The sequence below is a fragment of the Poecilia reticulata genome, linkage group LG4 (genome assembly GCF_000633615.1).
Source record: "Poecilia reticulata strain Guanapo linkage group LG4, Guppy_female_1.0+MT, whole genome shotgun sequence".
NCBI classification, from domain to species: domain Eukaryota; kingdom Metazoa; phylum Chordata; class Actinopteri; order Cyprinodontiformes; family Poeciliidae; genus Poecilia; species Poecilia reticulata.
The window spans coordinates 20,150,468-20,169,583 of record NC_024334.1 but is presented as its reverse complement, the minus strand read 5'-3'; the positions used below and the strand labels follow the sequence as shown (position 1 = coordinate 20,169,583).

General features: G+C 42.2%; 1 protein-coding gene across 2 annotated transcripts in view; it reads left to right on the top strand.

Moving 5' to 3' along the window:
* The first annotated feature begins 293 nt into the window (after nucleotides 1–293).
* Nucleotides 294–19,116, top strand: part of usp24 (ubiquitin specific peptidase 24) — a 36,971-nt gene continuing 18,148 nt past the window's right edge. Inside the window, exons 1-32 of one of the 2 annotated variants that reach the window (XM_008407388.2) lie at nucleotides 294–718; nucleotides 4,168–4,336; nucleotides 4,539–4,606; nucleotides 4,699–4,842; nucleotides 5,950–6,075; nucleotides 6,365–6,400; nucleotides 6,526–6,591; nucleotides 9,058–9,123; nucleotides 9,467–9,541; nucleotides 9,678–9,836; nucleotides 9,944–10,058; nucleotides 10,157–10,260; nucleotides 10,780–10,887; nucleotides 11,024–11,119; nucleotides 11,207–11,368; nucleotides 14,079–14,186; nucleotides 14,265–14,414; nucleotides 14,492–14,623; nucleotides 15,301–15,412; nucleotides 15,488–15,564; nucleotides 15,675–15,815; nucleotides 15,962–16,015; nucleotides 16,118–16,233; nucleotides 16,392–16,458; nucleotides 16,812–16,922; nucleotides 17,015–17,113; nucleotides 17,204–17,377; nucleotides 17,475–17,560; nucleotides 17,948–18,056; nucleotides 18,137–18,292; nucleotides 18,370–18,467; nucleotides 18,575–18,670. In XM_008407388.2, coding sequence (XP_008405610.1) covers nucleotides 440–718; nucleotides 4,168–4,336; nucleotides 4,539–4,606; nucleotides 4,699–4,842; nucleotides 5,950–6,075; nucleotides 6,365–6,400; nucleotides 6,526–6,591; nucleotides 9,058–9,123; nucleotides 9,467–9,541; nucleotides 9,678–9,836; nucleotides 9,944–10,058; nucleotides 10,157–10,260; nucleotides 10,780–10,887; nucleotides 11,024–11,119; nucleotides 11,207–11,368; nucleotides 14,079–14,186; nucleotides 14,265–14,414; nucleotides 14,492–14,623; nucleotides 15,301–15,412; nucleotides 15,488–15,564; nucleotides 15,675–15,815; nucleotides 15,962–16,015; nucleotides 16,118–16,233; nucleotides 16,392–16,458; nucleotides 16,812–16,922; nucleotides 17,015–17,113; nucleotides 17,204–17,377; nucleotides 17,475–17,560; nucleotides 17,948–18,056; nucleotides 18,137–18,292; nucleotides 18,370–18,467; nucleotides 18,575–18,670 — 3,659 coding nt within the window. In that variant the 5' untranslated portion in view covers nucleotides 294–439. Of the gene's footprint in view, nucleotides 719–4,167; nucleotides 4,337–4,538; nucleotides 4,607–4,698; nucleotides 4,843–5,949; nucleotides 6,076–6,364; nucleotides 6,401–6,525; nucleotides 6,592–9,057; nucleotides 9,124–9,466; nucleotides 9,542–9,677; nucleotides 9,837–9,943; nucleotides 10,059–10,156; nucleotides 10,261–10,779; nucleotides 10,888–11,023; nucleotides 11,120–11,206; nucleotides 11,369–14,078; nucleotides 14,187–14,264; nucleotides 14,415–14,491; nucleotides 14,624–15,300; nucleotides 15,413–15,487; nucleotides 15,565–15,674; nucleotides 15,816–15,961; nucleotides 16,016–16,117; nucleotides 16,252–16,391; nucleotides 16,459–16,811; nucleotides 16,923–17,014; nucleotides 17,114–17,203; nucleotides 17,378–17,474; nucleotides 17,561–17,947; nucleotides 18,057–18,136; nucleotides 18,293–18,369; nucleotides 18,468–18,574; nucleotides 18,671–19,116 lie in introns of both variants that reach the window. The other variant, XM_017304535.1, reaches the window with a different exon arrangement.

Below are 19,116 nucleotides of genomic sequence, written 5' to 3'. Positions count from 1 at the left end.
TAATAATAATAATAATAATAATAATAATAATAATAATAATAATAATAATAATAATAATAATAATAATAATAATAATAATAATATAGGTCGGCTTATTGACTTATGTTCATCTTCTGAAAAAAGTTAAGTTCATGTATCATGGACTTCCAAACATAACTCCTCCAGGTGAAGCCGCATGGACGGTAAACACTAATAACAAGGCTTAAAAAAAATCACTGAATCATCTAGTACTGTCAGTGTGCGCGCTCCCGTGGCCAGCCTGCAGTTCTCGGAATGCAGAATTCACCGTATCACCTGTGTCGGCGCTGTTCTGGGAGAAGCAAATCGTGACAGGCAGGCTAGCTGCGGCGGCGGACTGTAAACATGGCGGCGTGCACAGCTACAGGGCTGTGCCGAGCACCGCTGTACAACTAGTGTGGGAAGCGGAGACACCCCGAAAATGGAGACCGAAGAGGAGCAGCACATAACGACGCTCCTCTGCATGGGTTTCCCAGATCCTGACGTGATACGGAAAGCGCTCCGGCTGGCAAAGAATGACATCAACGAGGCAGTGGCGCTTCTAACGAACGAGAGCCCCGGACTCGGCTATGGATACGAGCCGATGGAGAGTGGGCCTTCCACCGGCTTGGGCTCCAGTGGGGACGGGGAAAACAGCGGGAGGACTGGGACTAGTGGGTTCGATCCCCCTCCAGCATACCACGACGTCGTGGACGGCGAGGTAAGCGCAACACGCATCGGCTCCAGGAGCGAGTGAGGAAATATGGTCGGTTGTAAGTTGCAACAGAAAGTAGGCTCGCCCATTTAACTAGCTCAACTTAGCGGCTACAAAGCTACATGCAGCAACCCCTATCTTGAGCTGCCAGGGAGAAAATGATCCACCAGTCCCACACAGACAGGACATGCTAGCACTTCATACTGATATAAAAAGAGCTCTTGGACAGTATGTTTAGTAACTTTACTGCTAAAGCTAAATGAGAAATTCAAATTTGCAAGCTAGCCTAGCTAACTAGCTAGTAGCTTTTTTGTAGCTAAGTTGGAGGGTGAAACCCGCCAGTAATTTGGAGCAGCAGCGAAAGCATCACTTTCACAGATGTTTAAAGCAAGCTCTGGTTTAGGATGGTTCTTTGATTGTCATCTAGACTGTTGAAATGATTTGCATCGTATTATCTGCCTCTAACCAGGAGACTGTCTGACAGCTCGACCACTGTTAAGATTGTATTTCTAACTTGACTTTGAAGCGGTTTCGCAATATCTATAGCAAAGGTGCCATTTTGGTAATAGTTGTGTATAGATCCATATGTTCTTATGAGCGATCCCTCTCATAGAAGCAGCAACTGGTTGCCAGTATAATACTTGCTTACGGGTCCTAACTTCGTCCAGCCCGCTGTGTTTATGTGCTGCGAAAGCTATTAAATCCTCCGGCCTCTCATAAAGCTCCTGTCAGCATAGCACAGTAGAGATTGCTTTGACTGACCCCCTAAAGCAATACATAGCCGTGTTTCCTCTGCTGCCTGACCTTTGACCTGTTGCTCTGTCAGAAAACCTGTTGTGGAATAAGAATGCTCTTTCAAAGTCAGTGATTTCATAGGTAATAGGCAGCTAAGTGATTCTTACAGATAATATTAAGGCGTTCAAGGAAAAAGTCTGCTTTACATTTTGATTGTGACTTAAGATGGATTGATTTTATTTATTTTTTTAGGTCTGGTCTGCTAATTCCAATATGAAAAAAAAAATCTGCAGCAGGATATCTGTCAGTGGTAGTAGTCCCGAATCCATTGTAAAATGAACAAATTGCAAGAATATTCCCATTTATACATTAAATATGACCCTAATTTTTGTACCTTTTTTAAAATGATTATTATTAAGCTCAAAAAAATTATTTTGCTTTCCTATTCCTAAACTAAGTCTGGTTTAGCATCATCGCTCCTTCTAAAAATTTGTAAAGTTAATTTGTAGTAACTTTACAAATTAAAGTTACTATCACAGTTACTAGAAACTGCCCTTATAACAAATCTGAATTGGGTGAACCAGTCGAGAATGAACAACTCTTGAGTGAGTAAAAAATGTGAAACCAAACTGATCTAAGTTGATCCATATGCCGATTTAAAGCACGGCAGCCGGGTGAGGCATTAACCACCGGGCACATCAACAACCAAGGACTCTGTGACGACACATTCATTTTTCAAAACACCTCTGGAGCAGAACTTCCTGACGGGAACTCGTCAAAAGTCACTTCCGTGTGAGGTTTGAAGATGTGAAACGTTCTGCGCGTGCCATAACACAAAGGACGAACGCGATTAATTCCCCCTTCTCTTAGTTGCCGTGTTTATGTGTAACAGACCGGCGTTTGGTCTGTGGCCTCGTGTGTCGCTCCTAAATATAGTTCCTCCCTCGGCCGCTCTGACACACACACACACACACACACACAAACACGCTGCAGTTTTTGCGCAGAGTTCCCAAGAGGGCTGTGGGCGCACGGTAACAGAGTGGGGCAGAGTTACCCGCTCGCCCCAGCACAACCACACACACACATTTTGCCTTCCACTCTGCTTATGTCTTCAGGTGTTAAAACAACATATGTTGGTCATTTCGTTTCCGATTGGGATGTCATTTGTTGTTCCTGCTCGGACGTTTCAGGTTTTCTTTGCCATATTTCTGTTGGGTTTCCAACCGAACGTCTCTATTAACCGTGTCTTCCTGCTGCTTTCCACCTCTCATCCATCTGCTTGTCGTGTATCTAATTTTCCTAGAAAGGGGAAAGGATGAAACAAGATGCATCTCCGGTTGCATCCTCCTCCCTCCCGCTCCCTGCACTTCGCCTCCTCCCGTTAGACTTAAAGTGCGGCCTATCACCTTACTGTCACGTGTTTGACGGCGTTTGATGCACGCGAGATCACACTGACCGCCGGGCACGGGGCCGGCAAGAGATTCTCGTGAGCGAATGTATTATGGATTCGGTGTTATTAGAGAAATTAAAAAATTTATATAATATGATCACAAGAAAGCGGCAATTGGTTCTTGATGCTGTTTCATAGACATGAACAAACACATAGATTGGCCCCCTTAAGCCCTTAAAGTTATTTTCGAAAAGCAAACAAAGCGGAATGTTAATCCTTTTTGTCGTTCTACTTTTTATAAACTAACAACAGTATAAAACAGGCTGATTTTAGCCAATGAATTATCAGGTTTATTTGTCATCGGTTGCTTTAAGCCACTTCGTCCATCAACATTTTTGGTAAGAGCCTAACCTTAAACTTAGACAGAGATTTTAAAGAGATGCGGCAAAAGCAAATGAGGTGCATTAGCAGTTCTTGCTAACAACTTATGGTGTCATCCAAGACGTATTCCTGTGAAATATCATCTAGGCTGCCTTGATTCTGATCTGCTGGCATGTCGTGACAGTTTATGTTTCTTGTCGCGCAGGTCTTCAGTCAGAGGCCTTTTCAGATTCATTGCAAGACTGACTGCTACTGGGAGATCCTTGCTTCGGATCCAGAGCTAAAAGAAATGTTAACGATTCTGAACCAGCCTCAGTAACTGTAGCATAAAGGTGATGCCTAAGGAGTTCACTGAATAATATGTAAGCCAGTATCTGGATATGTGTTCAGATTTGGCCGACTTGACCCAACTGGGTTGTACTGCATTAATATTTAAACTTGTTGGAGCCTGCAGGCAAAATAGGCCGTAATAGTCTTTGCTCATTTATAATGTAGCTGGAGATGAGTTCTGGGGGGGTTCGGTCGGCCGGGGGGGTCTGCAGACCACATCAGTTACAGTTCAAACCTTCAGTAAGGGGACGGTCGCTCTCGGATACGACAATATGTATCTGACCTTATGAATATATTGGCAAACTTTTTGAGGTAAATGATTCAGTTGGTTTTTTTTTTTCAGCTAGGGCTAAATGAGCTGTTCTCTTTCTGTGGATTTCTCCTTCATTTGCTCAGTTGTGGCAAATTAACATGTCAAGCTCCCTAATTAAATGTGTGGAGATGGAGCAGAGATGAAGGGCAGATGCTACAGAGGAGATTTGTATTACCCTCGCATCACGCAGAGGTCGGTTTGGACAGTCATAAAACAGAAAGGACGAGCTCTGGGAGGGAGAGCGGGGGGGGATAAAGTCACCTTCTGCGTGTTGGTAATAAATTTGCCACGCCCGTCTGTCTGCAGCGAAGCAACGACGAGAACGGAAACTGCTCGGGAGGCAGCATGGAGTTCCCCACCACCAACCTGTACGAGCTGGAGAGCCGGGTCTTCACCGATCACTGGTCCATCCCCTACAAGAGAGAGGAGTCCCTGGGCAAGTGCCTCATCGCCTCCACCTGCCTTGCACGGCACGGTAAGAGAGCGCGGGTCATCTCGTTTCACGTTCCTAAACACAAAACGTCGTGGCGGTGGGATGGTGTCGTTGGACCGCCGGGTGGTTTTTACCACATGCCGCTCCTGCGGACGCCCAGTCACACGGCTGACTGCGTATTCCGACCAAATATCTTCCTCTTCCGAGTTCAGATTCAGAGCGCTGAGCCTCCCTCTCTCATCAGGTCTGGCGGACGCCGATGAGAACTGCAAGCGGTTTGTGGATCGGTGCATGCCGGAGGCCTTCAAAAAGGTGAGCCGCGAAAGGAACGGAGCGACCGCCGGACCGGATGGGCTGAGCCGCTCGTCGACTTACTCTGTCTTTCCGTTTTTGCGTCTCGCCAGCTGTTGACCAGCAGCGCCGTACACAAGTGGGGCACGGAGATCCACGAGGGGATCTACAACATGCTGATGTTGCTGGTGGAGCTGGTGGCCGAGAGGGTGAAGCAGGACCCCGTCCCCGTCAACCTGATGGGGGTCCTGACCATGGTGGGCTGTCTCTCTGTGTCCAGGAGATTGTTTTACATGCAGGGAACATCTCTGTCCCACGCCCCCTGAACCTACCACGTTCTAACCACAAACTTCAATGTGTTACATTGGGATTTTATACCTTTAGGTCAACACAAAGTGGTGGGGGGAAAAAAAGAAAAGTTGTTTTAAAAATATTTTTTTTAAATATCTGCAAAAAAATTTTTTTCTTTATACTGAGCCTCCTTTAATCTGATAACTATGAGGTAATGTTTGTAAAGTTGCACCGTAAAAAATGAATAGCGATGTTTTGGTTTATTTAAGCCTGTCATTTTTCAGTCATATTTTCACCATGTTCTATGTGCATTTATAAATGTCAGAGCTCCAAAATAAATATCTAGCTTTCAAATTAAATATCTTGCTTGGAAACTAAAAATAATATGTATTTTCCAAACTAAACATTTAATTTCCAAACTAAATACTTAGGTCTATTTAGGTCCGAGCTAAATATTTTATTTTGGGGAATAAATATTTAGTTGGAAAATTAAATGTTTAGTTTGGAAATCAAATGTTTAAACTAATTATTGTGCTTACAAACTAAATATTTAGTTTCCAACTAGCTGTTTAAGGCTGAGATAAATATTTATTTTCCAAACTCAGATTTATTTTCCCAAACTTAGTATTTAGCTTGGACCTAAAGCTTTAGTTCAGCTTGCTAAACATCTCCTTACCAAGCTAAATATTTAGTTTGAAAATCGCATTTTTAGTTCAGAAAATAAATATTTGCCTTGGAACTAAATATTTAGTTTTTAAACTACAGTAAATATTGAGTCTGAAAACGAAATACTTAGCTTGCGAATGAAATAATTAGTTTGGCAATCTGAGCTTTATACAGTAGATGTATGAGTAACACAGTTAAACTATGACTTTGAAAAAAATGACCACCCATTTTATTTCTCCCCATGATGTGCTAAATAAATCAGAAATATTGCTGTTAAATTTTTGCTATGGAGCTGTGGTTGGATGTATGATGTCACTGTAAGGAATCGGCAAGGACTCTTGTTTGCATTACTGCTGTAGATGCCAAACGTCATCTCACCGGGTCTCTTTTGTTTTCTTTGTGAGCAGGCCCTGAACCCCGACAACGAGTACCACTTTAAGAACCGAATGAAGTCATGTCAGAGGAACTGGGCCGAAGTTTTCGGAGACGAGGCCAACATATTTGCAGTCTCTCCCAGCAACACCTACCAGAAAGTAAGGGACGCTCTTCTTTTCTGTCCTCACCATTTACTGCAGGGTTCACCCAGAAGCACCGACATGTGTGCGAAGCTGGCCGAATATTTATATACCAGCTTCCTTATTAGTCTCTGTTTATGGTTCACGGACAGGCAAGCGAGTTTTTCATCCTCGCCGATGTGTAGCCGAGCCAATAAGCTCATGAAAACACGCGTGACTGACACACAACAGCTGTCAGCAACACGTCCGTCTGTCAGAGTTTGCGCTGTCATTGTTGAATGAAAGCACGATTTGTTTTCTCTTTCAGGAGCCCCACGGTTGGCTGGTTGACTTAGTGAATCGAGTGAGTGATAAATTGTCTATGTCAAATTGTCCATGTTTATAAATGATACATTTTTGCAGTACTTTTGCTTCATTTCTTTGTTTTTGGTTTTTTTTCCCCCTCTTTTTTTTTTGTTTGTGGTGAAGTTTGGAGAGTTGGGAGGATTCGCTGCCATCCAGACTAAACTCAGCTCAGAGGAGATCGAGATCGCTGTAAGAATATCCCTTCCTTTCATTTCTTTCCATTAGGGCTGGGCGATGAATCGTTTTTATCGATTTGTCAAAGTTTTGGTTTTTGAAGATTTCCTTTCTTCAGGGAAAATCTGGATTTGTTTTTTTTTTTTCACCAACATACTCATCGGTTTTTTCCACGGTTCAGAGTGATGTCAATACACCCAAAGGCTGCCATCTTGTTTGACAAGCATGTTTTACAACTTCTATTTATTTGGACTTTGAATTCAGATCAACTCTACAACAAAATTTAAGGGTCAAGCTAAGATTTTTTTTCTAAAAAAATAATGTCACAATGTAACAAGAATACAGTCGTATTAATACAAGACTAAAGTTGTAATAACAGGAGAATGAAGTAGTTATTTTATTAGAACTTCAAAAAAATAAATATCCAAACTTTTTTTTCTCATCAGAGCAGCTTTTTTCCAGACAAAGTTTTCCAGACATTGTTCTGGAAAACTTTTGTTGTCATTCTGCTAATGTTGTGCCTATATGCTTGTGAGTAAACAAAAATTCTCATATCCCGACCCAATACTTTTTGAAAATATTTTCTGTTATTTATAATTTCTTTTTTTAATGAAAAGAAAAGCAAAATAAAATTTATTAAAGCAAATCAGAATGGGACTGGTTTAGAAAAAAAAAAGAAAAATTATATGTTATTTTTAAACCATATTGCCCAGCCCTACTTTGCATACTATAGTACCTCAAATAGTAGTTGCACATTTCATGCATGCAGAGCGACAGACTTTGATGGAGTCTATAACAGCATAAAAGGTCACCATGTCTCCCCCCTCCTCTGCTCTCAGCTGCAGAGGGCTGAATGTGCCTCTTCTACCTCCCTCCCAGTAACGCTCTCTTGCTCCGACATCGTCCCACTGTGTGACGCTTGAAATGCCCTGTTGTTTTACATGTTTCTGAAAGCATCCTTGTGCGGATGCTTCCTTCACCAGGACCTGGCCGGAACCGCAGCAGTTTGCATAGCAATTGACTCAGACGCTCGGCATGTTAACAAGGCTAAAGGCTCAATGCGGACTAATTTGGCACTCTTAAGCAGCGGTGAGAGCTCAGGAGTATCTGCGAGCGTTAGCCATCGAATGCTTAACCTTCTCCAAAGACGGCAGAGACTGAAAGAGAAAGGAGGAAAGATAACGGGAGAAGAGCTCCCTCCTCTTCTGACTCCCAGAGGTGGCTCATTAAACTGTCCGCTTTGAGGAGGAAGTCGAGTGGGATGGAGGGTCGGGGTCATTGAGGACAAGGAGCTGCTTACATTATGACTACAAAGGATTTCTTTAAAAGGACAAACAGAAACTAATCATTATGCTTTTGTGACTAAGCGCTGACAGAGTGAATGATATCTAGAAGAAAAATCTTTAAATGTTTGACTTGATGGTTGGTTTAATCGACATGAAATGCACAGTATTGTCTTTACTGTGTGTGCAACCTCATGCTTACAGTACATCACTCTTTCAGGAAGCCATAATCTTTTAGGGTGTTTTCACAGCTGTTAGACTTGGTTTGATTAGGGACCAAAATTGCAACACTTGTTACATTTTTAGCTGGTGCAGTTCACTTTCACGCCGGATTATGTCAAATAAACCAACGATCCTCTCGCATGTGGTGGCGCTGCACCAAGAACTACTTAAGAAAATGACACGAAAACCTCCGAAGAAGACACCTTAATACAATGTCAACAAAAACGGAGTAGCTTCAAATTTAGCGAGTGCTGATTTTTCTTTTGTCTTTGGTAAAAGACCTCGAGCCAATTTCCTGCGAGCGTATTTGTTTTTGGGTTGAATTTACCCAGAATACCCTGCGCTTCAGTCCACTTCCGGCTTTTGGAGCGGTCTCTGGTCAGCTCGGCTTTTATAAGCGCTCTCGCGAGAAATGACCGAGTGTTATTTTAGCTTTAGCACATTTACCAAAGACAAAGGAGAAATCCTGCAACCGCAAAAATCTGACGCTACTCCATTTTTGTTTGTGTTTCGTGAAGAAGGAAGGAAGTTGCGCTCATGTCTTCTTCAGAGGTTTTCTTGTCGTTTCCTTCAGTGGCTGTTGTTGCAGCGCCACCACAGGCGAGGATATGAACAGTTTTTTTTCTCAAAGGGTTTGGTTTGTTTGACACAGTGGGTCGTAAAAGCGACCCGCAACAACTGAAAATGTAAAAAAAAAAAAAAAAATGTTTGGAATTTAGGATCCCAATCAAACCCAGTCTACCGGACTACCAGGTGTGAAAACGCAAGATAAAAATCCAGTCTGTACTTTAGGCCTTTGCATTTATTTGAGGTAGAATATTTGCTGTTTGTGGTTTTTATAAGTGTCTCGCTGAGGATTGAGAAGCACAGCTTATGTTGTTACTGTTATAAAACCTTAAATGTAGCTGAAATGCAGGTGGTATTGATGAGTTGTGTGTTTGATATCCCCTCTGTCTCTTTCCACCTGTGTGCTCAGTGTGTATCTGCCCTGGTCCAGCCCCTTGGTGTTTGTGCGGAATATTTAAACTCCAGCCTCGTCCAGGTGAGCTAATATGTACTCTGTATTCTCACAATGAATGCTATCACATAGTTGCAACAAAGTTAAAATACTTCTTAGATTTGAATGGTGAAATAAAAGGAAATCTTAGAAATATACTCACTGACACATAGGACTATTAGATTTTTCTATTTCTTGTTTTGATTAGTTTGCCTCCTGCTAGTATAAATTTCTACATTTTTTTTTTTTTTTTTTTTTATTTTACTCATTGCTTAATGTGACCTGTGAGTCCCATTCTGATTTCAGTTCTACATTGATTTGCTGCATCCGCTTGCTCCTTGACCCCAAACACAGATAAACAAAGTCGCTTATTCTTGTTTTTGTGTAGCCTATGCTCGATCCAGTCATCCACAAGACCATCACATATGTGCAGAACCTGGAGGAAAAGGACCTGAAGGACAAGGTAGTGTTTTTACGAACTGTGTTGTGTTAGCTGCCGCAACTGCAGTGGGGAAAAGGTCACCAAGACGACCATAAACTAAGGTAGTTTATTAAAAAAAAAAAATCTCACGAATTGGTCAAATTCTTTCTAACCCCAGCGTCTGGTGAGCATCCCCGACCTGCTGTCGGCCATCAAGCTGCTGTGCATGAGGTTCCAGAGGGAACTGGTCGCCGTGGTGGACGACCTGCGGCTGGACACGCTGCTGAGAATGCTCAAAACTCCCCACTTCTCCACCAAAATGAACTCCTTAAAAGAAGTCAGTTTCCTTAGGGTTTGACGTGCTGAGGCAGCTTGTTTCAGTGCCTCCTTTTTTTTTTTTTTTTTTAGTGTTGTATCAAACTTTCTTTTAATCTCATCTGGTAGGTGACCAAGTTAATAGAAGAAAGTACAGTGTCAAAAACAGTGAAAAACGCCATCGACACAGATAAACTTCTCGACTGGCTTGTGGAGAACTCGGTCCTGTCGATAGCGCTGGAAGGTAAGAGGTCGCGCTTGAAAACCTGTCAGGAATACGACTTAAACCGTTTGAAACACGATGATGTTTTGATGGTTCATGTTTGATTCTTGCTGCTTTAGGTAACATTGATCAGGCTCAGTACTGTGAGAGGATAAAGGGAATCATCGAGCTGCTTGGGAGTAAACTGTCCCTGGATGAACTCACCAAGATCTGGAGAATACAGGTTAGAAATGACAGTCTTGATTATTTTTGGTTCGCAAGACTTGTAAGAGATCTGACATAAATGGTAGAAATGCATCACCCTGGAGTTCTTGGATGTTTGTTTTTGTTTTTTTATTAAGATTTACGATAAACAATATTATATGAATAATAAACACCCCTAGCCATGTGGTATATCTTCAGTCATAGTGATGCATCAGAGGATTACGTGGTGTTTAAATAAATCAGAAAAGCTACATAGGTGGTGCGGTCACTTTTATACGGTACCAAAAGTGTAGGGAAACACATGCAATATATATAATATCAGTAAATATTGGTTATCGATATAACAGCGGTATTATTGGATATTGATATCAGGCCAGGTTCTCATATCGGTGCATCCCTACATATAACTTAATGCTTGAATGATGCTGGAATTCATAAAGATGCCTATTTCCATGTAAATATATCCAATATAACCAAGATAAATAAATGCATATTTTTCTATTTGTGTTTTTTTCTTTTCTTTTTTTTTCTTTTTCAGGCCGGTCAGTCCTCAACGGTGATAGAGAACATCCACACAATAATCGCTGCTGCTGCCGTGAAGTTCAGCTTCGATCAGCTCACCCACCTCTTCGTCCTCATACAGAAGGTCGGTGCTGATCGCATGTCTTAGACTAAAAAGTGTCTCTTAAGTGTGTGTTTCCTTACAACCGATCCCTTTGTGTGTGTGTGTGTGTGTGTGTGTGTGTGTGTGTGTGTGTGTGTGTTTTTTGTTTTTTTTATAGAGCTGGGAGGTGGAGAGCGACCGCGTTCGGCAAAAGCTGCTTAGTTTGATCGGGAGAATAGGCAGAGAAGCTCGCTCGGAAACGACTACAGGAAAGGTGCGGAGAATTTCCCCTGAGTAAGCTGCTGGTGTTTTGTTGAGTCTCAAGCATGTTGTGCTTTTTCTCTTTTTTTTTGGTGTGTAGGTGCTAGAGGTGCTGTGGGAGCTGGCTCACCTCCCCACCCTGCCCACCAGTCTGGTTCAGCAGGCCCTGGAGGAACACCTGGGGATCCTCAGTGACGCCTACGCCGTCAAGGAGACCGTGAAACGCAGCTACATCATTAAATGTATCGAAGACATCAAGAAGGTGAGACGCAGATGTGAAACATTCTGACTTCTGGGTTATTTATTCTGCCTTACAGTTTCCTCTCTTGTGACGTTTTAAAGTTGGTGTGTCAGTGCTGGTTGTTCATTGTCACCCTTTTAACTGTGGCTCACATCCAGACCGTTTGTGTTTTTAAAGACAAAAGATTTTTAAAGTGTTTAGTCTGCACCATTAAGCAGGAATAGTCACACAGTTGTGTGAATTATTAACACCTTTACTGGTTTGAATGGAAACATGAATCCTTAACGCTAACACTGGCTTATAAAGCAGTTTAAGGAATGTTTTGACTATATGAGATTTTAGGGCTGCCACTAACGATTATTTTAGTAATCAGTGATCATTATTATGATCGAATGATTAATCAAGTAAAAAAAGGCACCTTTTTAAAGATTTTTTATTTAAGCTTTTTTTTATATAATATTAGAAACACATTAAAAGATGCAAATAAACAAGTAATTTAATTCCTTTTTAAAATAAGAGAATAATTATTCAGTGAACTTCAATAACACATCATTTCCTTATTGTATACTTGATGATTTTCTGAATCATTTGATTAATAATTTGATAGCAGAAAGTGCTTAATAGGGATTTTGTTTACAAGATTTGAACTATTTCACATGAGTAATTCCAAGTCAAATATTTTGCAAGTGTTGTTTTATTATGTCTGAATGCAAAATGTTTATATTTTCATACAATTTTGGCTTAATGACGGCTCTGAATGTGTTGTTATTGTAGTAAAGTGGCCTTTTTTAAACCTGTATATTCTACAGTTGACAATTAATTCCAATAATTGATTAATCACGGTTTATCCAATTAATTGTTTCAGTCATGTTACATTTGTGAGATTTTAAGATTGACTCCCAATTTGCACTGCTAAGATACACTTTGTTTGTGAGGAATAGCAACTTATCCCCTCGTTATGCTTCATTCTAACAAAATAATTAATGTATTTAACCTAATTTTATAGCGGGTCATAACAGCAGCGCATTCTTTCTCACCTGCAGCTGTTTTTGTGCGAGCCACAAACTCCACGCTACACATGCAGTTTTTTTTTTTTCCTTTTCCAACACGCTTCAGCAAACAGTCATCATCTCACCGTAGCTGCATGTGCCAGCTTGATATGGCTCATGTTTTTTGTATATGTGTGTGTGCGTGCGTGCGTGCGTGCGTGCGTGCGTGTGTGTGTGCGTGTGCGCGCGCGTGCGTGCGTGCGTGTGTGTGCGTGTGTGTGTGTGTTTAACGCCCGACTGTAAATAAAATGTATGTCTCCAGCATCACACTCAAGAGGACGATAAAGGCAGCAACACTCAAAGCTCATTTCATACTTGGCACAAGAAGATATCTAACTCATTGGCTAAAGTAAGAGCGTAATCCCATTTAATTTATGTTCCCACTAATCTGGCTGATTCCTGCCTACCGTCCAATCACGGAGAAGGGTTCTTTCACACAAGGGCTACTTTGGTCACAGGTTTGATTGTGTTACAGGTGATTGCAGCTTGAGGTAATTTAACCAGGTGTGCTCTGATCTTTTGCTCGCTCAACTAAATTGGCTTTGGCACTTACTAATGATTACACACTCGGGGTTGATCGGGTTCTGGGTGAGAACAGTCTGTGTGATTAATCCGTTTTTTTTTTTTAAAAGCGGGTGGGTTTTTTTGTGGATGTATTAAACCTCTGGTAAACGTGTTTAAAAATACAAGTACCTTGAAATTATTTAATCTTTTATTGCAGAAAGTGCTTTTCCCTGGAAAATATAGAGAAGTGGAAGGCTGTACAATATTGGGAAAGCATAAAATTACTACACATTGTTGCATTTATTGTGAGTGTAATAATGCTCCAGTCCTGCCTCCTGTCTCACCCGCAGATTTTCTATTGAATTTCTGTGTTGACCAAATCTGACTTGCCATATTTTCCGGACTAGACGTCGCTCCAGAATATAAGTCACATGAACAGTCAGAGTCAGTAAGTTTAGAAAACTCCACCTGTTTTCATTTGTGACTGAAGGACAGGAAAAGATGTCCAGTCGTCATGGAGATAGTGTTTGATTTATTAATTTGACAGTGGAGAGTTGATGTCTCCTGACTTCTGAAGTTCAACACACACCTTCCTTAGTTGAACGTTTTTCTTGTCTTTCCTATTTTGAATAGTGTCTAAGAGAAAACGGCCTCCGTGAAATGTCAGGTTTTTTTCCCCCACGCAGAAACTTGGCGTCGGTGATTAGTTGTTAAAATATTTTTAGACTTCTTAAGTTGCCACAAAGAGTTAGCTCTGACGTTTATTTCTTAATTTAGGATTTTTCTTCTTTTCATTCAAGTTAAAGGAATTTGAAGTTAAAGCCGATAGGCGACTAAAATCGTCACAGTCAGACGATGCCGCTGCAAAAAAAAGCGGAATCTACATGTTTACTCTGGGGGTCAGTAACTGTGGCGGATCCTTTGTGCTCATTCAAAAAGTAATCCGATTAGAACCACGGACGCCCAACAGAAGCATCATGACTTAAAGTTTGGGGAAAACCGATTTAAATCTTAGTGCTTTGTATCCGTGGCTCTGATTTCAGTTCTATTTTTTAAAATTATTTTACAAACTTCAAAGGTGGCAAGTCCGACCTGAAGCGCGGAGGGAAAATGAAACGTGATTGCGGTCGTCTGAGTTTTCATAGATGGTGCCTGTCGTTCTGCATGTGTGTTTACAGGCTTCTCAGCAGAGCACTCCCCAAACCGTCTGGGTCGTCCCCGCTCTGCGGCAGCTGCACGAAATCACGCGCTCCTTCATCAAACAGACGTACCAGAAACAAGACAAGGTACCGTAGCTCAACGCCGCCTCACCTGCGTCGCGCCGTGAGGCAGCGCCGTTGTGACCGTTGTCTGCCTCACCACAGAGCATCATCCAGGACCTGAAGAAGAACTTCGAGATTGTCAAGCTGATCACGGGATCTCTGGTGTGCTGCCACCGACTCGCCGTGAGCGCGTCGGGAAACAACGGCCTGTCCGCGTCGACCCTGGTGGACGGCAGATACACCTACCAGGAGGTCAGCGTTGGGTTTTATTCGCTTTTTCAGCTTTCTGAAAACGTATTCTTAATTTTTTTTTCAAAATGTGTGTCCAGTACCTGGACAGCCACCTGCGGTTCCTGGCGTTCTTCCTTCAGGAGGCCAGCCTGTACCTGGTCTGGAACAGAGCCAAGGAGCTCTGGGAGTGCCTGGTCTCGGGTCCGGATGTTTGTGAGCTTGACCGTGAGGTATGAAGAAGGGAAACCCTGTGCTCAGCTGTTTGTCATGTCTGGCATCTGTTTTTTTTTTAGTTTTTTTTTTTTAATCTTTTTTCCTTTGCTCAGTGTTTGCTGTGGAAGAGTGCTGTAAAACATTACCCATTTACTCACTCGCATCTCCTTCGTAAGGCAGAGGAAATGGATCGGAAAAGCGCTCATTGCAAATATAGACTAAATATTTATACAGAGATGCATGAAAATTCCTTTACAGGGTTTGAAAAATCAGGATGTCCAGAGATCCTTAAAAACTCTTAAATTCGTGTATTTAAAATTAAGGCCTTAAAAGTCTAATCAAAAATTGTAAATTTTGTCATGGCTGGACCATTTAGTCGTGTATTCTGTGTATTGTTTCTCATGTGAGTTTTCACACACATACATCTTCGTGGCATTCTGTGACTCACTGCTACCTGTTGTTAGCTACAAGTGTATGTAACTAACAATTGTTAGCTACACTTGTTTTGTACACATTGAGATATAGGTCTGAAATTCCATTCATGACGGTCTTAAAAAGTCTTAAAATTGAGTTGGTGAAACCCTGAAAATAAAATCTTATTTTTTAATGGATATTGTGTGGAAAACATACTATAGACATCATATTATCATTATTATTATTATTATTATTATTATTATTATTTTTGTACCTCCAGTTGTGTTTTGAGTGGTTCACCAAAGGACAGCATGACCTGGAGAGCGATGTTCAGCAGCAGCTCTTCAAGGAGAAGATTTTGAAACTGGAGCCCTATGAGATCACCATGAACGGTGAGAAGCTCAACAGCGACCCCTACAGCTCTGAAACGCACGGCAGGAAGTTGACCTGTTTGTGTCTCGCCTCAGGGTTTGGCCTGTTTAAGACCTTCTTCGAGAACGTGAACCTGTGTGACCATCGTCTGAAGCGCCAGGGAACCCAGCTGGTCAGTCCTCACTTCGCTTTTTCTTTTCTTCTCTTCTGTTAAATGAAGTCTAATTATGATATTCGTTAATATTTATTGCATCATTTCTTCTAAAAATGAAATAAATAAAGTGTGTGGAGCGCCTCGACCTGGCAGGGATGGATTTTATTTGGCGCATCGCCATGGAAACGCCGGACGAAGAGATAGCCAATGAAGCGATCCAACTGATAATCACTTACAGCTATACCAACCTCAATCCAAAAATGAAGAAGGTCAGTGTGTCGTCCGCTTTTTCCCGTCAGTGTAAACTGATGGGAAAAGAGCGTAGTTACTAAAACAGGCGCGTTGAAAATAAGGCAAAGATTGGAAATTGATTTTAACTTACATCTCATCACTTATCAACTTTTCCACCTTCCAGGATTCTGTCTCTTTGCACAAGAAGTTCATTGCTGATTGTTACAAGCGGCTAGAGGTAAGCCCTGAAAATCGTAACGAGTTTTTATTTTAGAATCGTTAGAAATCAAAACCCAACGGAACGTTTCTACTTTTTCTCTTTCTTTTTTTTTTACCCCAGGCCGCAAGCTCGGCCCTGGGCGGGCCCACTCTAACCCATGCTGTTACCAAGGCAACAAAGATGCTGACGGCCACTGCCATGCCAACGGTAGCCACGTCTGTACAATCACCTTCCAGGTACAGAGGGGGGTTTGGGTAAGAGCATAGTTACTTAACCTACTAAAACATTAATCTCTTTTGTTTTGTTTATGTGATGATAAAATGAAGCTACTGTTTTTAACGTTAGATATTGGTTTAAGTGTTACTGAGCTGTTTTTGTGTTTGTTGACTCCTAGATCCACAAAGCTGGTGATAATTGAAAGACTGCTGTTATTGGCTGAGCGCTACGTCATCACTATAGAGGTATGCTAGGAAGCATAAATGTGTTACAGCAAAGGAGCTTTGTTTCTTTTTTTTTTTTTTTTGAGATTTCAATATTTGTCTTTGTTTTCTACATTCTGCTTCTTTGAAAATGCTAACTACTCCAACTTTGCTAATTGCTAATATAAGATGCAAAAGCCTGTTTTGATTTTCATTTTAAAATTGTAAAGCTCTCCATTTTTGCGCCTGGAGTGTGACAAAAACGTCCGATCGGTGCATCTCTTAAAAACTCGAGTGCTCAAGATTAAAATTCTGCTCCGAGATCTCAGTTGGTCTGTGTTTGGGGAAAACGATTCGTTTTGAACTTTAACCGGATATTTTGTGTTTCTTCGTAGGACTTGTACTCGTTTCCTCGCACCATTCTACCTCACGGGGCGTCTTTCAACGGACACCCCGTCACTCTTCACATCACCTACGAGTCAACCAAAGACACTTTCACCCTAGAGGTATTCTCAGAGGAGGGAGAAACCTCCAACTTCCGCCATTTAGAAATTTGTCTCTTCTTCCATGACTGAGTGTGTGCCGTGTTTCCCCGCAGACTCACAGTAACGAGACGATAAGCAGCATCCGCTGGAAGATCTCCGAACACTTGAGCTGCCCGGTGGATAACGTCCAGATTTTTGCCAATGATAGCGTGGTAGGCGTTGCTCGTCGCGATCGCCTGGTCTTCAGCGTGTTTTTGGCGCGTTATGCGTTCGCTGACTTTCTTCTTCTCTCTGTCCGTCAGCTGACCATGAACCGAGACCAGAAGCTGCTCTCGCAGCTCGGCTTCAGCGACGAGCAGAGCCTGACGGTGAAGAGCTCCGGCACCGGGACTCCTTCAGGCAGCTCAGAGTCGTCGGCCTCGGCCTCCAGCAGTTCCAGCTCTGCCGTCTTCAACTCGGCCTACGCCTTGGAGCAGGTGAACACACGAACGCTCTCCCTACACACAAACACACATACACACACACACTCATTGAGGAGAACATCAACTCTGATGCGTCTTCTTTTATCATCAGGAGAAGTCCCTCCCTGGGGTGGTGATGGCTTTGGTGTGCAATGTGTTTGAGATGCTTTACCAGCTGGCTAACCTTGATGAGCCAAGGTGAGTTGATGATTATCACCAGAGTTATTGTCAACAATAACAACAAAATAACCCACATCAGGTGTTTCCTTAATCTTTTATCTCATTGGAAGCAATTTTTTTACACAAATATGTAACAGTAGCTTAAAGTCACAATGTTTTCACGTTATAAATTTTGAACAAAGTAATAAAAAATGTACCCAGGCTTTAACATAGCAACACCATCCCATTAAAAATAGGAACAAGAGGTGGCAGCAAATTCACTTTTAAGCATAATGCAACTAATAATGCATTATGTTTAGTAGGTAATATATTGATAAGGGCATAACAATGCAAGCTATGGAAACAGAAAGTCGAGTCTTTTTCTGTTTTTCGCTTTTAGTTGTTAATTTTCTTTTCAACCCGTAGGATCATCCTACGTGTGAGGAAGCTGCTGCTGCTAATTCCAACAGACCCTGAAGTGCAGGACGCACTCGACAACTTCGTTCCCAAAGAATCCAGCGTCTGGAGCCACCAGGTACCTTGAAGGCGTCTGATCACATCCGATCGTCACACCCATGAAGACCTCTGCTCTAGTTTTCGTCTCGTCTGTTGCAGAAAACCCTGTTCACCCTCGGCCAGGGTTCAGGCTCTCGCTCTCCGTCCGTAACGCCCAAACAGCAGCATCAGCCCAGCGCCGCGTCCATCTTGGAGTCACTTTTCCGATCCTCTGCGCCCGGCATGTCCACCTTCAGAGTGCTTTACAACCTGGAGGTACGCGGGCATCCGCTCCTCAAAGCGAACCCCAGTTCAAATCTCGGGTCGCCTTCATCGTTTCGTTGTCTGTTTAGGTGTTGAGTTCGAAGCTGATGCCGACGTCGGACGACGAGATGGCCAAAACCAGCAGCAAGTCCTTCTGTGAAAACTTCCTCAAAGCGGGAGGCCTCAGGTGAAACAAACTACTTTTCACTCCGCGGCCGTCAGTCAGGCTGCGTCACGTTCCGTCGCCATGTTTTTGCCGCTTTCGGTCCTGACGTTTCCGTGTTTTGCCTGCAGTCTGGTGGTGAACGTCATGCAGAGGGACTCCATCCCATCCGAAGTGGACTACGAGACCCGACAAGGAGTCAACTCCATCTGCCTTCAGCTGGCCAGGTGAAGGGAACCTGTCGAAAAATATTTTTCACACAGGCACAGCGCATCAAAACCTGTTTTGTCAGGGTTTCAACCTTTTTCCATTTCATTTTTTTTCCTTTCTTTGCTTTGTTTTTTTTTTTTAGCAAAGTTCTTGAAACTGACAGATTAGACATTTTTGTCATATTCATTTTGTCTCACAACATAGTGCACAAAGGTTAAATAGAGGGAAAATTAACATGTTTTTTTTTAATGAAATTTCAGCTCAGATTCAATTATGATCATCTGTAAACAACAGTTTTTAAGTTTTACATTACAGACTTCTTATGGGTCTTCTGCAACAATGGCTGTCATCCCACTCCTCCATAAATCCAGCTAGTTGTCAACATATTTTCCCACCCAGGCTGTAGATCTCTGCACCTTCTCCAGAGTTACCAACGCTAGTGTTCTCTATTTAATTATATATA